This window comes from Rana temporaria, chromosome 1, assembly GCF_905171775.1.
Source record: "Rana temporaria chromosome 1, aRanTem1.1, whole genome shotgun sequence".
NCBI classification, from domain to species: domain Eukaryota; kingdom Metazoa; phylum Chordata; class Amphibia; order Anura; family Ranidae; genus Rana; species Rana temporaria.
The window spans coordinates 618314415-618331373 of NC_053489.1; the positions used below are offsets into that span (position 1 = coordinate 618314415).

The 16959-nt window shown below is 42.1% G+C and overlaps 1 protein-coding gene across 6 annotated transcripts in view; it reads left to right on the top strand.

Annotated features, from left to right (window-relative positions):
• Nucleotides 1-16959, top strand: part of FGFR3 (fibroblast growth factor receptor 3) — a 133158-nt gene that overhangs the window by 77160 nt on the left and 39039 nt on the right. For all 6 annotated transcript variants that reach the window (XM_040335278.1, XM_040335280.1, XM_040335281.1 and 3 more), the window contains exon 5: nt 5580-5749. In XM_040335278.1, the coding sequence (XP_040191212.1) occupies nt 5580-5749 (170 nt within the window). The remainder of the gene's footprint in view (nt 1-5579; nt 5750-16959) is intronic.

Genomic DNA, 16959 nt, shown 5'->3' on the forward strand with positions numbered 1-16959 from the left:
GTTAAAATGGCTGCAGCCAGACTTGGAGGAACTGCAGTCTGCTCACATAATTTGTAATTAAAACATCTTTGTCATTTTGAAGCGTCTCTCCAACCACTTTGCATATTTTATATATACTGTGATTCTGTACTTGCCAAATATGTTGCAGAAATCTCCCTTCACTGAGTCTGGCTGCAGCCATTTTAACTGTGTGCTGCCTGTTCACTTCCTGCATTTACACAGACACACAGCTCTGCAGCCCTCATTGGTCCTCGTATTGGCTTATCCCCCCTCCCTTTCTGGCAAACTCTCACCAGAGAGAGCGCTGCGCATGATGTCGTAAGCCTAGGCTTTTTACCAGACAAACAGGAAGTAGGCTGTATAAGGTATTTACTGGCGGAAAAAACAATGTTTTACTATCCAAAGTTAAAACAACAAGGGCAGAAGATTTAATAGATCCGCTTTAATGGAGGAAGATTTCTGCAGTATATTTGGCAAGTACAGAATCGCAGTATATATAAAATAATATGCAAAGTGGTTGGAGAGAAGCAAAGATGTCTTCATTACAAATTATGTGAGCAGACTGCAGTTTCTCTTTAACTTTTCATATTAAGTTGGTGATTGGTTGCTAGGACTGCTGTGTGTCCTAGCAACTAATCACCTGCTGGTTAACTTAAAATGTTAACCCACTCCCCATCCATTGCTGCTTTGTCTCCCGTCATTCAGGATTGTCATGCTTCCCGCTCTTTGCTCTGCTGTGACTGACTGTGGGAAAAAAGGCGGCTCCTAAAATGGCTCGGCTGCAGTGGTCCAGAAGGGATGGTAGCTCAGTCAGGATCTGGACCATGGTCCGCCATTTGACTCCTGTGCTATAGTGTGTACTAGCCTGAATCCAGAGCATTAAAGCGGAGTTCCGGCCACAATTTCACTTTTTAAATATAAATACCCCTGTAATACACAAGCTTAATGTATTCTAGTAAAGTTAGTCTGTAAACTAAGGTCCGTTTTGTTAGGTTGTTACAGCATTTAGACACTTTTTATAAAATAGACATTGCCTGGTGCCATCTTAAGTGTGGGCATCATGAAGCCAGACTGTATGACTTCCTGGATTTCAGCCTTGCATATCTCGTACATGCTCAGTGCTGCACAAGCAGTGTCAGATCAGGTTTCAGCACCTGTGCTGTCCAAGTCACATGATTCTTTGAGACTGGGGAGTGCACAGACTCCTGGAAAGTTACACCCACTACATTCCCAGGAGTCTGTGCGGTGTAGGTTAGGAAGCATTAAGCACCTAGGTGCAGGAAGAGGGAAGATTAACTATTCTGCCTAGCAACAACACTTTGAAGGCATCTAAAAAAAAAAAAAATGTTTCCGTAAAGGACCAATGACATTTTTTTAAAACTACTGATGTAATGTTATATTTATGGGTGGAACTCCACTTTAAGCGTGATTTCTGCCTGCTGCCTCGTTCCTCTGCTATCTAGGCAAGTCACTTCTGGCAAGTTTTTCCTGACACTAAGAATAAAAATGATGGTGGGGTGGTTGGGCGACTTCAGCCCACAACCTGTGATTGACAGTCTCAGCTCTGTTCCCCTTTAATAAAATGATTTCCGTGTACTGTGGAAGATCAGATATATTGAACGCAGGGTCCTGGGGTTTAGTAACACTTTAATTGTATCGGACAGAAATTTAAGGGCTGTGCTGAAGACACAACCCAGTTTTATTTCCTTGTTTATTCTGATGGATAGACTGCTGTTGCCTTTACCACTATTCGATGAGAACAATGAGTGGAAAGGAGACTCCTAGAATTCAGTTTGGTACAGGTACACTTCGGAGAGTTCTTTGTCCGTTTTCAGGCTCACTTGTTTCTTTGGTATGATCAGTGCAGTAAAACGCCTTTTCACATTCGGGAGAATGGAAAAAAAAGTTTTTAGTTCTGACATGTCAAGTGGAACAGCAATGCCATAGTTCTAACAACAGTGCCACCCAGTGACCGGAATTGTATGAAAGTATGCTGGCTGCTACACAGCAAAGATATTTGTTCCCAGTGGTACTTAAATCTTAATCTTGGCAATGATTTCTTCTGGTTTTTTTTTTTATGCATCATCTTAAGTCTAAATAGCAAAATTATTTTATTGTGCGTTCTCTTGTGTAAAAACAATAGTCTACATGGTTAGATGAAGCCACTCACTCAGTGTTATCACTGCCTAATGCTGCTGCCTGCATTAGTGTTTCAGGGCTCATTTAGAATTGTGCAAGTGCCGAGTGGTGAATTTTTTGTGGCGTTGGGCAAGTGCGTGGTCATGCATCAATGTGCGTTTCCTTTGTGTATTGGCATGCCTTTTAAAGCACTTTTCCATTGTGTTCCGGAGTTTAGAATTTGGGGTTAACAGCCATTGACCAAGGCTTGTTAAAGAGGAACAAAAAAGAAACACCAGCCCATCTAGTTTAACCAATAAAAGTGGAAAGAAAAAAAAATGTAAACAATCCTATATACACAATTATTTTCCCACAGTTAGTGCTGGTTCACACAGGGGCGACCTGTCAGGCGACTTGTCAGCTTGGCAAGTCATGCTCCATTCAGTACAACGGAACCTTTTTAATAGGAGTGTCTCAAGTCGCTCCGACTTAGAAAAAGGTTCTTGTACTACTTTGGGGTGACTTCGGAACGGCTTGCATTGAATTCTATTAACCACTTAAGGACCCCTTCACGCCGATATACGTCGGCAGAATGGCACGGCTGGGCACATCCACGTACCTGTACGTGGCCCCTTAGGCCCAGCTGCGGGGTCGCGACCCCGTCTGAAGCTCCGTGACCACGGGACCCAATCGCCGGCGGTGTTCCGCGATCGGTCCTCCGGAGCTGAAGAACAGGGAAATTTTACAGTTGTCACCTTTAACGGGAGGAGAGGTAAAACCTTCCAAAGGGGATCATTCACATGAGTCGCGGCCTCTGTATGAGGTTACATTTGAATGTCCATACTCACTAGGAAGAAGCCATAAATGTAATGTTTGGTATGTTTTGTGGAATTTCCAGCATCCATGGCTCACTCGCACCTACAAAGATGGAGGCGCTTGCATTGGTTCCCTGTTGAGAACTGAACGCAACACCCCAGAACGTCAAGGTGTGCCTTAGCTAATTGAACAACCTCTTCATTTGTAAAATGAATGAGGATTTATGATTGGTTGCTCCGGACCGTTTCTCCTCATCCCACTGGCAGAGCTTGGAATTTGTCCCTTTCTGCCTGTATGCTTGGATGTACATGGATGACGGTGCCTTAGGTTTAAGTCAATAGTACGCATTGTTCTTGCGAAACTCCAATATTTATCATCTTGCGTGTTATCGATCTGAAAATTGAGCTGCCTTATGCCAATATTGTCCTTAGGCGTTGACTTTGTCAGCGCAGCACTGTAAATAAAAACTAATGATAAGCTTAACGGGTAGTGTCATTTGAGTGCTGCAATCTGAGAGTGGACATACTGTAGGTGCGATTACGCTGAAAAGTAAATATTTCTACTATTTGCATGATGCTGGCTGTTTTCCACCAATCCTGGAATTTGCATGTGTTTGTTTTGAATTAAAGGTACTTTACTATGATGTGTATAATGTGCGGTAAGGTATCCCAGCCAATCAGAATGCATTCCTTAATGGATTATACAGAAAATGAGTTCCTTTATGAGCCGTATGTGACAGTGCAACGAATTCTAGCTATAATAATTGAAATTGATGTACCATTGCTCTGCATTAACTTCTATGGGCAGACAAAAGAGGCATCAGTGTGATAGAAGTTGGATCTCTTTTGTGGGATTACGGGTAAAGAGTCCGTTTGTGTGCTGGAAAATTTCACTCTACTATGCTACTTTTTTTTCTTTATTTTGTTAACCTTTTTGTTTTTCCATGCTAATAAAGCTCTTTTATATAAACTTCATTGTAATTTTCATGGCATGTATGTGGTTGCCCTTTACGTGCACTAATAACCGGAAATAAACATGATTGGGGATGTGGGCTAAGGAGAATCGGTCCAATGTACTCATTCATATCTTCTTAGTCCTTTTTTTACCATCCCTGTCCCATTGCAGAGATTTTCCTTCACTTCCTTCCCCATAGCCAAACAGGGAGTGAGAGGAAATGTATGCAAATTAAGGGAATCCAATGCCCCCCCCCCCCCCCCCCCCAGGCCATAAGAACTAGTGTCCCCACTCCAAAATTTCAGGGCGGGTTTTAAACAGAAAGGGGCGTGGCCTTGACAGGAAGAGGTCAGTCATATTTAAATTAGGGGGTGCACGAGTTTAGTCAGGCCTAGGGCAGCACAAAACCTAAATACACTACTGCCCCTACCCCAAGAACCACTTGTCCTTGACTTTGCCATGCACCTCACAAATTCCATATGCTTCCGTATGGGTGAGCCTTTGCCCTTTTCTTGGGGTGTAGTTCTAGTGCCTGAGCAGCCATCTACTCTGCCCAAAAGATTCTGGGGAGGACAACATCAACAACCCTATGCAAGTTGTGGTGCAAGCTTGTTGTTGACATCTCCAGATGTTTCGAAAGAGGCAAAGTGGACATTTAGTACACTAGTTGGAGATGGAGTTTGCATGTTTACGCTGTGTTCAAGTGGATTTCCTTGGGGTTCTCCGGTTTCCTCCCACACTTTTAAAGACAAGCTGATCCTGTTTTTTGTTTTCTGTCTAAAATGGCCCTAGTATAGTATATACATGTGCATATTCTGTGTGCGGGTCCCAAGCTAAGCAATAGAGGGGGGGGGGGGTTGATGAAAGATCTGGTGACTTACCTTGCCAAGATTGACAATTTTATGAAAGACGGTTTTATAGCATATTGGACATATTAGAATTGTTGAGGCTTGGATATGACTAAACAGATATATACATGAAGATGATTACTGACATTGTCCACTTGTTGACTTGTTTAATGGGCATGCTATGGTAATGTAAATAATCAAGTTTATAATTGCATTTCCTTTTAATGGTTTAAAGTTGAGGTCATACTTGGTTCAGACCAAAGACATGCTGGTAGGTTAATTGGCTCCTGTCTAAATTGGCCCTAGTATGTGTATGTATGACTGTGAGTTGGGGACATTAGATTATTTTTTCTTTTTTTAAACATTCAATTTTTAATTTAGTTATCAGAACATAAAATAACAAGTAAATACATCAAGTATAACAGGATTCACACTATTACAGTTACATAGTATAGCGAATGCTTTTTGGATAAATACATTAAGTCAGTATAATAATTGTGAATAATCCTTCAAATTCATTCATGAATTTGGGGGACATTCGATTTTAAGCTCCTTGAGGTCAGGGACTGATGTGAATGTATAATATGTAAAGCACTGCGTAAAATTTACGGCGCCATCTAAATACTGGTAATAAATTGCGCCTCACTGTTGGAGTTTTTTCAAGAACTGTCTGTGTTGCTCACATCTACCAATCTACTCCTGTCTTTAGTGTCTCCAGGTTGGGTTAGAAAGTGAAAGAAGGATTTTGATTGATGTCGACAGCAAAGACGGTTTGAGAGCAAAATTAAACAAAAAAATGACTTTGTGATATTAAATGTCTACTTTGCTTCTTTCTTTTTTCAGAACCACCATACTGGACACAGCCAGAAAAACTGGAGAAGAAACTTTATGCCCAACCAGCCGCTAGTACAGCCCGGTTCCGCTGCCCGGCTGCTGGCAAGCCTCAGCCCAGCATTTACTGGCTGAAAAATGGGAAAGAGTTCAGAGGGGAGCATCGGATTGGTGGAATCAAGGTATTTATTCAAACCAACGATGAGCGTTTGCTTTTGGTGAACAGCTTATAAACCACTTGATCTCAAATCTCACAATATATTTTTTTCAGTCTTTTTTTTTTTTTCTGATTTTCTATACAAGTTAGTTATAAGGAGTCAATGTGATTGTGATGTGCACTCCGGACGGATAATCTTCCTATTGAAGTTCCCAGCTCCCCTTTCACTGTCATGGTGCATGAATTCTCCTAAAAGCAAAATGGTGCTTTGCCCATTTAGGGCAAAATGAACAGGTTTTACTTCCAGGTACGGAGGACCATGTGACCCAACCCATGTGACTGGGCCAATCAGCGCTGTGACATGGGGATACTATAGTCCTAGAATGACTGCAGCAAGCTTACACAGGACTTTCATTGGCTCCTGCTGGCCAGGTTAAAGTGTTTTTTTTCCCCCTGCATGAGTAAAGCAAAGGGTCACTTTAAAGGAATTTCCTGGTTTACACTTGGGTTTATCCCGTCAACTTCAAGAGATGCAAGAGGTCAAATAAATGGCTACTAGCAGCACAAATATACTCCTAGTGTGGAATTCATATTACATTTCCTTTGGACCCTATTCACTCTTGTGAATAGGGCAATTGGTGATTCCATATGGGAGACCCAGAGGAGGTTCCCAGGGAGGAGCTGCCCCATTGAGTCTTATCTTGCATGTAATCTCTCTTGGAGCGCGAATGGTCAGCCCTCAATGTCTGCGTCCTGGAACGATCATTCGCAGGTAATCGCTTCATCATTGGTTAAAGGTGAGCTGGCACGATTAGCTGCATGAGCTGTCAGCCTCCCATTGCATTCAATGGAGCAGCCCAACCACAGCTTATCGCTGGGTCTCCCGCATATAGTTGCTAACGGCCACATTTGCAAGTGTGAACAGGACCTTATGGCCTAACTTGCTTAGCAACATACACATTGCAAAGAGACTCGTATTTTGAAAACCAGCTGCTTTAAGCCAGAGTCCCACTTTGAGGATAAATATGGGGGGGAAAAAATCCAACAGAGATTGAGACCCCCTGACGGTGGCAATGGTAGGGAGTGGAGCTGGGAACTCGGCTGCAGAAATCTTGCCTGCTTCATTACTAAGAGATCCAAAACCCTTTTTATACAAGTAATTTAAATCCGTGTTTCTTGCATTCAGCTTTTTCTTTTCCTTATCTTCCTGTTCTTAAGACGCTGTGTGCGATTTGTCCCATCTACTGCAGGTCTTATTAATCTTTAATCGCTGGCTTTTTTCTGAAAACCCCTTTCACATGCTTTTGCTGTAGCTGACTGTGGATGGGAAAGTTGGCTACTCTGGAATGTTCAGGTCAGGGTCTGCTCACATGACACACGTGATGGCAAAAGAAGTACCATTGTGTCTGGTGCCAACAGACGGCGCATAATCCTTTGTGCACACACTTGTCAGAGCTCACAATTACATCGTTACAGGGCAGAAAGGAGCAGAGCATAATAAAAATGGATCTCTCTGGGAGACGTTTAAAAAGTTTATAAGATCTTTTTATTTAATCTTCTGTGTAATAAAAAGCGTTAAAATTTGATAAAATCTGTAGCTGACTATACATGCGAGGATCTCAAACAGATCTGGCCAATCAAATACACGACTCCTGGTCATCATTTATGCCCTCCTCCACCGCTCGCCGCAAATCTGATGCAATCAGGATTATCTCTTAATCTCTATATTAGCAGAAATACTGCGTGGAAGGACCCTTTTCTGAATATAAAGTATACTTTAAATTTGAAAGCCCCAATAAATTCACTTGTCTATTCATCAGCTCTTCCTCCTCTTAAAGAAAAACTATCCATACACTTCTAGATTTCCCCTGTTCAGTGTGCGTGTTAAACAAAAAAACTACAGCGTAATTGGAAGGGGGTTAAAGTAGAATTCTGGCCTTTAACTAAAGCCCGGTACACACAATGAGATTATTAGACGAATAATCATCTTTTTTATGCAAATCTTGGATCGAATCTGATGAGTTTACTGAAGTCACGAAAATTCTCGTATGACAGAATAAAAATTCGGAAGTGATGTCATGTGTTGTAATGCATTTGTATTGCATTTTCGAATGACAGCTGTACCAATTAAATGAAAATTGTGCGATTTATCGTACAATCGCTTTGAAAGCGGTATTTTTTGTACAATTTTCTGTTTGTGTGTACGGGGCTTAAGCATGCATGAAATGGTTCCCTCTCCCCACCTAACACCCATACTAACTAGATGTATATTGTTACCTATTATCAGCCCGAACCAATCTGGTCACGTGATCCCCCCTGTGTCAGCCAGTGCTGGCTGCAGGGGCGGGGGAAGGGCGCTCGACAATGGCCGGTTATGTCTGAAAGCGTTGCCATCATCCAAAGGCTTCTATATGGCCCATCTATTATTGGTACTCCCCTCTTTTCCCCTTTTAACTGCTACTGGCTGGAGCAGAACAGAGCAGGCTGAAAATAGCAAAGTGTAGACTTTTTTCATAGATGTGTTGGTATAGGTCGGTGATGGCGAACCTTGGCACCTCAGATGTTTTGGAACTACATGTCCCATGATGCTCATGTACTCTGCAGTGTAGTTGAGCATCGTGGGAAATATATTTCCAAAACATCTGGGGTGTCGAGTAGGGTTGTCCCGATACCACTTTTCTAGGACCGAGTACAAGTACCGATACTTTTTTTCATGTAGTCGCCGATACCGAATACCGATACTTTTTTTAAATGTCATGTGACAGTTTTCAAACCACAATACAGACTAAGAATATTTTCTTTAGAATTATGAAGAACTCTAACTCAAGACATTATAAAAGAAAATAAAAATGAGTAAAAATGAATAAAAATGTTTTATTTGCTTGTCACGCAGTAGTAAAAAACTCAAAGAATTTTCATAGAACATGTTGATAAATACAAAAAAAGTATTCTATTTAGGTATCGGGAGCATTTGTACGAGTACTCCCGCAAATACTCTGTATCGGTCCCGATACCGATACTAGTTTCGGTATCTGGACAACCCTAGTGTCGAGGTTCACCATCACTGGTATAGGTGTTGGGTCGGGAAGGGAGTGTTTTTAAGAATAGTTGGGAAAAGCCCAAAATCCTACTTTGACACACTTGTCGGTTCACTATGGTTGGAATATTAATCTCAGGATTAATGTGCCTTTAACAAAAATCCTATAGGAAAGTGTCATGGTACGTATTTAATTTGGCCACTTAAGCTGACAATCATACGGATGGGCCAGTAGGATGGTGCTGGGAAGTTGGAAGGCTCTTGCCAGCTCTCCACACCTCAGGAAGGACCTATTTAAAGGTATCTGTTTTTTGATCCTGTGGCTAGTTTCTGAATAGTACATACTTACCGTTTTTTATGTCCACCCTCAAATTTTATTCCATCGCTTTCCATTTACATAAAGGAATAGTGGTGATAAAATTGCCAACATTTTTGACTGACCTGCATTTTTCATGTATTGTCCCCCCTTGATGATGGCTGTTTTTTTGCACGCATTCTGCATGGTCAACCGATTTTTAATTTCATGTTAAACAATGTCTTCATTTTAGGCCGAATTTATCCTCTACTGATTTTTCGGGAGGAAAACATGGAAAATACAGCGCCGAATCCATGTTCAACTGGGCAATACAAGCGCTCTTGTGCTGGGGCCCTAATTCCCGGCCCTGCTTGTTAATTGCAGATTCGTACTTTGTCAGACTTGTGTTTGGCTGTCATTGTGGCCACAGAGGATCTGACCTTCAGCATGTGACCTGCGCCCCGACCGCCAGACTGAGTGACAGGACTTGTAGAAATATTTTCTGTGTTTTCTCACTTAAGGCTTGAAAGCTCTAAGCCCCATGAATGTCTAAACAAAGGGCCCTCTGACAAAGCATATCGGCCAGGGAAAGTGAAGGGCAGCAGAGGATAAACAGTTTAGTCCTGCCTATCTCTTATCTGTTGGTCCTGTTGTCTTCTCATCACACCGCACATTAACACTGGCTAATTGATTACCGCGTGAAAGAAAATGGCTTTACAGTTTGTTTCCAAAAAGCCAATTTAAACAATAAGGAACCTGTTGGAATGGAAGTGGGATATAAAGATTTAGGTGTAGTTTTAAATAAAATTTGCAACCCACCACTACATCCATCTCCTGATAATCAGTGAGTTGAAACAACGGTGGTGGTGGTGATGAGGAGGAGGAGGAGGAGGATGAAATTTATTTTATTTTTTTGCAAAAAAAGTTTTAATTGCTTTTAAACAATGTTCATCAAGTCATCAAATGTACTGATGAAAATTTTCGGAGGGCAGCTTTAGGGACCATACACATTTGTGCGCTCTAAAAACGCACGTTTACCCAATGCATGGTAAAGCACCTACTCTGTGCATTGGGATCCCATTTATCGTGACTGGAAACCCAACATATTGAATGGTAGCAATCAACTCGCTGTAGTGTACCCCACAATACATGTAACGTGTGGTGGTGGTTTCTATCAGCTGTTGAATATTGCCGAGTGGTCACAATACGAAATACAAATAATTGAGTCCTTACCAAGAGATACTGTACATTTTTAAGCCCTGATGAAGTGGACATTGTGTGGTCCCTGAAACCCGTTGGATGTAGCAGCTATTATACATTTTGGAATTAAAACCATTTTTTAGACTCTAGCAATTTGGTGTGGTGCTTCCATTCTAAATGGAATATAAACATGTTTTAGGGATGTGCTGATACCAAGCATTTTCACAAGTACTCGTAAAAATGCTCCCGAAACCGATACAAAATGAATGGGCACAAATCGCACTTCAAAGAATCGCATGTGATTTAAACAGGAATGTGGTGCGATTCCTTCCAAATCACATGCAGTCCCCCCCACCTCTCGTGTGTGTGTGTGTGTGTGTGTATACAGAAACGGTAAAAGCGCCATCTAGTGGGCAGTTTATTATAAATGTTAGAACTCATGTTAAAGTGGACCTTCAGTCATGTTTTTAACTTTCCATCTATTAATCTTCTGCCCTTGTTTTAACTTTGGATAGTAAAACATATTTTTCTGCCAGTAAATACCTTATACAGCCCACTCCCTGTTTCTCGTCTGGTAATTTGCCTAGGCTTATAACATCATGCAGAGAGAGAGAGCGCCAGGAAGGGAGGGGGGATGAGTCATAAGAGGGCAAATCAGAACTGCAGGGCTGAAAGCTCGAGGTGTGCCTCTGTGTGTAAATCCAGGAAGTGAACAGTCAGCAGCTTCAGCTGCCCACAGTTAAAATGGTTGCAGCCAGATTCGGTGGAGGGAGATTTATGCAGCATATTTGGCAAGTACAGAATCACAGTATATATAAAATAATATTAAAAGTGGTTCGAGGGAGGCTTCAGAATGGCAAAGATGTTTTTATTACAAATTATGTGAGCAGGCTGCAGTTCCTCTTTAAAGCGGGGGTTCACCCTGTTAAAAAAAAAAAAAAATGTTTTTTTTTATTAGACCATTACATTCGGCATCGTAGCGCGAGCTACGGTATGCCGGTCTTACATTTTTTATCCCCGTACTCACTGTGCTATGGCTCATTGAAGATTCCGGGGAATGGGCGTTCCTATGGTGAGAGAAGGTGATTGACGGCCGGCCCTGGCACGTCACGCTTCTCCGGAAATAGCCGAAATAGGCTTGGCTATTCACGGCACCTGCGCATAGCCTGTGCGCACGCGCCGTGAAGAGCCGAGACCTACTCCGGCTGTCTTCGGGGAGCGTGACGTGCCAGAGCCGGCCGTCAATCATCCTCCCTCTCCATAGGCACGCCCATTCCCCGCGGAAGTCGGATTCTTCAATGAGCGATAGCACAGTGAGTACGGGGATTAAAAATTTAAGACCGGCATACCGTAGCTCGCGCTACGATGCCGAATGTAATGGTCTAATGATGTGAAGGAGGGTGAACCACCGCTTTAACTACAGTTCAAAGATAAATTCTGCATTTCTGGGGGCGACTCGTCAGGCGACTCGGCTGCCTGACAAGTCGCGTCCCATTCTATTTAATAGAACCATTCTAATAGGAGTGACGCAAGTCGCTCCGACTTTAAAAAAAGGTTCTTGTACGACTTCGGGGGCAACTTGCATTGACTTCTATACAGAAGTCATTTTGCAAGTCGCCTCTGAAGTTGTCTTCAGGACGCCTTGCCTAGTCGCCCCCGAAGTCGTGCCACCCCAGTGTGAACCGGCTTTAAAGGCACTCATTGGAAAGTGTATATAGGTCTTGATGACCTAGGCCAGCCTACCCCTAATGGGTACATACTGTAGTACTGGAAGACCATCAAGTTACTCTTTGGTATAGCCTAAACAACTAGTAGGAAGTAGTAGTAATAGCAAAAGAGGGGGAGGAGAGAGGGAGGATAACCAAAAATAAAGACTGCCATAAGACATGTTCTACACCAGGGATATTCAATTACCGGACCTCCAGCTGTGGCAAAACTACAAGTCCCATCATGCCTCTGGGTGTCATGCTTGTGGCTGTCAGAGTCTTGCTATGCCTTATGGGAGTTGTAGTTCTGCAACAGCTGGAGGTCCGCTAATTGCATATCCCTGGTCTACACCAAGTTTCTTACAAAAATAAGTGAAGAAACATAACATGTTTTTAATAACTGCCCACCAAATGGCAGGTTCTCTTTCTACACACAGGAGCGGTGGGGCAAATTGTGTTTCTACAGTGCAATTTGTGGTTATTTAATTTGTATTGACACTAATTGTACTGCAACGTATTTGTGCTCGTACTCGCCGATAAAAAGAAAAATTGTATCGATGCAACCCGAACATGTTTTATACACATAGAATGGTATTTAGCTGAAAGGTTTTTTTGGCCTTTAACAGAATGTTTTGTTAATAATGTAGCTTTTATTTTCAGATTTTTGGTTTGTTTTAGTAGTAGGACTAAAAACCGTCTTACCCAATTATTTATTAAGAATGTATGGCAACTAATTTTTTTTTCAATCAAACATGACATGTATATTCTGCTCCACAGAGGGCTTTATTTCCTCTTCAGTATATAGCGTGCTTTGTTCTATGAGCGGTGCTCTCCTGCAGTGTGTTACACATAAGTCAGGCAATGGTCAATGTCTAACAAGCATGCATTTATTAATGCAGTCCTTTCAGAGGTCCCGCTGACCTCCTGTCACCGTATCTGGGACGCCGGTCAAGCTGTCTCAGCAGCACAGTGGTGACAGGCTCCAGACACAAGCTTTCTGTCTGATAAAAACGTATTTTAGGGCAAAATGTGTGAAATCCGAGCATTGGAGCCTGTCCTCTTACATATAAACACTTTGTTCCCAACAAGCTCTGTAAATACAGATAAAGTATTGAAGGCGCTTTAACCTCGGAAACCTTCCCTGCCCAATTCTGTTTAGTTGCGAGAATGTATACATTGGATGGAGTTTTATATTCTTCCTCTTGGCACAAATTCATGATTGTGTCCTGCAATCCTGGCTTACTAGATAATTATGCATTTACAGACCTTAAGCTGGTGATGGGAAGCTCAAATATTTTGCTGATTCCTGCCGAATTATCCAAAATTCAAGTCATGTTGGTTCTGTCTGCACTAGTAAACTTAAAAATCAGCTGAACCGAGTGTAAATAAATGGTAAAACAGTGACTGCATTCAATGGATGGAAGAATTTGCTCTGTGCAAAACCATTGCAGGCAAGTATGACGTGTATTTAGAAAAAGCAAAATTACCTTTTAGAATCGCTTTAATGCCCACTGCCGTGCTGCTTACATATACTGTATGTGTACAGATTGCGTTCAAAGGTTATATCGGTATTAACGTTTTTTTCCCCCCTAAAATAAAAATATGTTATACTTGCCTGCTCTCTGCAATAACATTGCACAGAGCTCCCCCTTATCTGCTCTTCTGGGGGTCCCTCCGCTGACCCTCTCCGCTATTCCTTCCTTGAGTGTGCACACATAGCAAGCCGCTTGTTATGATAGCATACGTATGGGCGCACCCGAGCCGGACTGTGTGCGTCTATTAAGATGCACAGTGCAGCTTGGCCATGCCTCCAGCTCTCTGCTCACAGGATTGACAGCAGCAGAGGCAGGCCCGGATTTACTCCCTTTGCCACCCCAAGGCCAGGTCCTTCAATGCCGCCCCTGCCTGTGCAGTACAGGGGGGACATTATCCGCCGGGGGACTTTTTTGGCAGGACACTGAGAAGCAGGGGGGGTGTTGCTGCCAAAAATGACATTCAGCATTGGGTGGTGCTGCTGCCGAAAATGACATTGAGAACCAGGAGGGGGGTTGCTGCTGCCAAGAACGATCTCACCTCCTCTTCCCTTTTTCTCCTCTCACCATCCGCATGACAGGGGGGAACTCCCGATATGAAAGTAAAAGTGTCCTCTATTCTGTGCCGCCCCTGCACCCACTGCCGCCCTAAGGCCTGGCCTTGTTGGCCTTGTCTGGAATCCGGCCCTGAGCAGAGGCCAATGCCCTGTGAGACTAGGGAGAGAGACTGGTACTGCTGCAGATGGGCACAGCACTGAATCAAGATAGGACTTTGGGGTGGGAACAAACAACTAGTGGAGGAGAATTTTTTTTTTTTTTTTTTTTTTTTAGCCTTAAAGGGTTTGTAAAGGAATTTTTTTTTTATCTTAATAGCCTCCTTTACCTTAATGCAGTGCTGTTTTCATGTCCTCATTGTTCGTTTTTGCTCTCAAGTTTCTGTAATTCTTCTCTGATCTCCACACTTCCTGGTTGTCTGTTTCCTGATCACCACAGTACTGGGAGCTTTCTCTCTGTGGTCACTAATCAAGGAGGTGTGATTACTGTGTATCTAAAACCCCTCAGCACCAATCAGTTTCGTTTTCCAAACCATCACTGCCCTGTATTGGCTCTGTGGCTCTGTACAGCAGAGGCAGGAAACAACGAAACTAGAAACTACAGGTACATTATATGATTGATTTTTATCTATTTTTAATAGTTCTTAAAAGGAATCAGTTAACTATTATGTCTCTACCCTGTAAAAAAAATGTTTTATTTACAACTCCTTTAATGCAGATAATGCTACCTTTAATCTAGAAGCATGACTTTACCTTTGAACAAACCTGAGCTCGGGAAGGTTGGTCACCGTTGGGAATCAATTCCAGGACTCCAGTGCTGACTGCTGGTGCATTTCAAATTCTTGGAACTTCTCTCCATTAGCCATGTCCTGATTGTGGTGACTGTGATCAATGATGATGAAATATGAACATTTATATCATAAATTCTTTCAGGTGAAATGATTAATATAGCAATTGTATATAAAATCTCAAATGCAGGTACTTTTAAAAAAAAAAAAAAAAATTCTCCCAACATTCCCATCAAGATAATCTGCATGCGTACTCTTATCTGAGTCATCCCTTTTCCTCTATTGAGAATTTCATATGACTTCCCTCCTCAGAGATTTCCGAGCCTTAATATTTAAGTCCTCAAAGGAATCTGTTATTGGAGGTCTACAGACACTAAATGACCCAGAAAAAGCTTTGGATTATTCTGGGACAGACTCCTGGGCAGTCTCACCATGTCTGGGATCCTGAGCGTGCCAGCCGGGGTTGGTCTCGGAGGGGAGGTTGGCTGTGACAAAAACAAGGCATGAACATTTTCTGAAGGACCCTGGGCCTCCATTGGACTTGGCCTTTAAGGTGGTACTCCAGCCAAAAATAAGAAGATAACAATGAAATATATATATATATATATATATATATATATATATATATATATATATATATATATATATATATATCTGTTCATTTGTATCTAACTCTTGGTGTATCTGTGGACCAGCTTTCTGGGCACCGTTCTGATACACTTGTTAGCCTTTCAATAGATTTTTTTTTATTTTTTTGCGAGGTAGGTTGCCAGGCCTTTTCTCAACCCTCCACAGTTATCTGGCTAGAGACTGGCATGCAGAATATGAAAACAAATTGTAATATGAAATTTCTTTTAGACCTACTAGGGCCAACTAAGACAGAAGCCAGTTAACCTACCATCATGTCCTTGGAGTGTCGAAGAAAACCCATGCAAACACATAGAGAACAATCTCCATGCAGATATTGTCCTGGCTGAGATTTGAACAAAAGACCACAGTACTGAAAGGCATAACTGCGAAGCCCACAAACTGCCCAAAAATGAAAAGCTCAGCTCTAGCTTTTGCTGTGGTGTTTACCATCAGTCTAGAGATTTGCCCCACAGTACTTTTTTTTTCTGCCGATGGATGTCCTTAGCCTGATGGTCATCATCATTCAACCCAGGTCACATTGCCCCAGCCTGTGATTCGGAGAGTGAAAGGAGAAGCAGCACAGTAATAAGCTTATCTGTCATTCTGTATTTTCTCCTATCCGCAGGTTTCTTGTCCGCACATGACCTGATTGGTTCCTTGTACTGCTTTTTTCCTCTGTCACGCCAGCCCTGCTATACATAGACTACTAGAGGCTGATACCATGTCAAATTCACCTACTTGCACTGCTTGCACTTAAAAAATATCTAGAATAATGTATTAATAATTAGAGTTGCATTAAATTAGTTTCCTTTTTATATATTTAGCGTTCAGCTTTTCAATAAACATACATGGAGCCAAGGAACATGACTCTGGCTTATACTCACACCATGAGCCTAAATGCCCAGTCCTCCTAAAACATAATGGGGTTGATTTTCTAAAACTGGAGAATACAATATCTGGTGCAGCTCTGTATAGGGGAGACCCGAAAAAAGGAGGTTTCCGGTCGCTCTAGTAGGCAAGTATAGACCAGTGTTTTTTTTTTTTTTTTTTAATGTACCTTTACAACCCCTTTTAACTGAACAAGCTGAAGTTAGAAGCTGATTGGCTACCATGCACAGCTGCAACAGATTTTGAAAACGCCAGTTTTAGTAAATTAACCCCAATATATGTTCTCTAGCAAAGCAGCTGGAAGTATTGACAAATATGCATTTGAAAGCTCCCATGTTTGAGAAACTTATAGTAACCCAACAACCCAACCCAATTATATTTTAGCATACACTCAGAACACGGCTCTGTCTGAGGCTCACAAGCTCCCTAAAATGAGATCATTAAGGAATGTGTAGAAATACCTTGTATTCCTCAGTTAGACATATGACATATGTGCAGTGAGGGCGTGATGTTATGAGATAAAATGCCTCGGTAAACAGAACCATTTAGAATAAAGATGAGAGAGAGGAGAGATAATGTACCTGTAATCTCTGTGATCATAATCC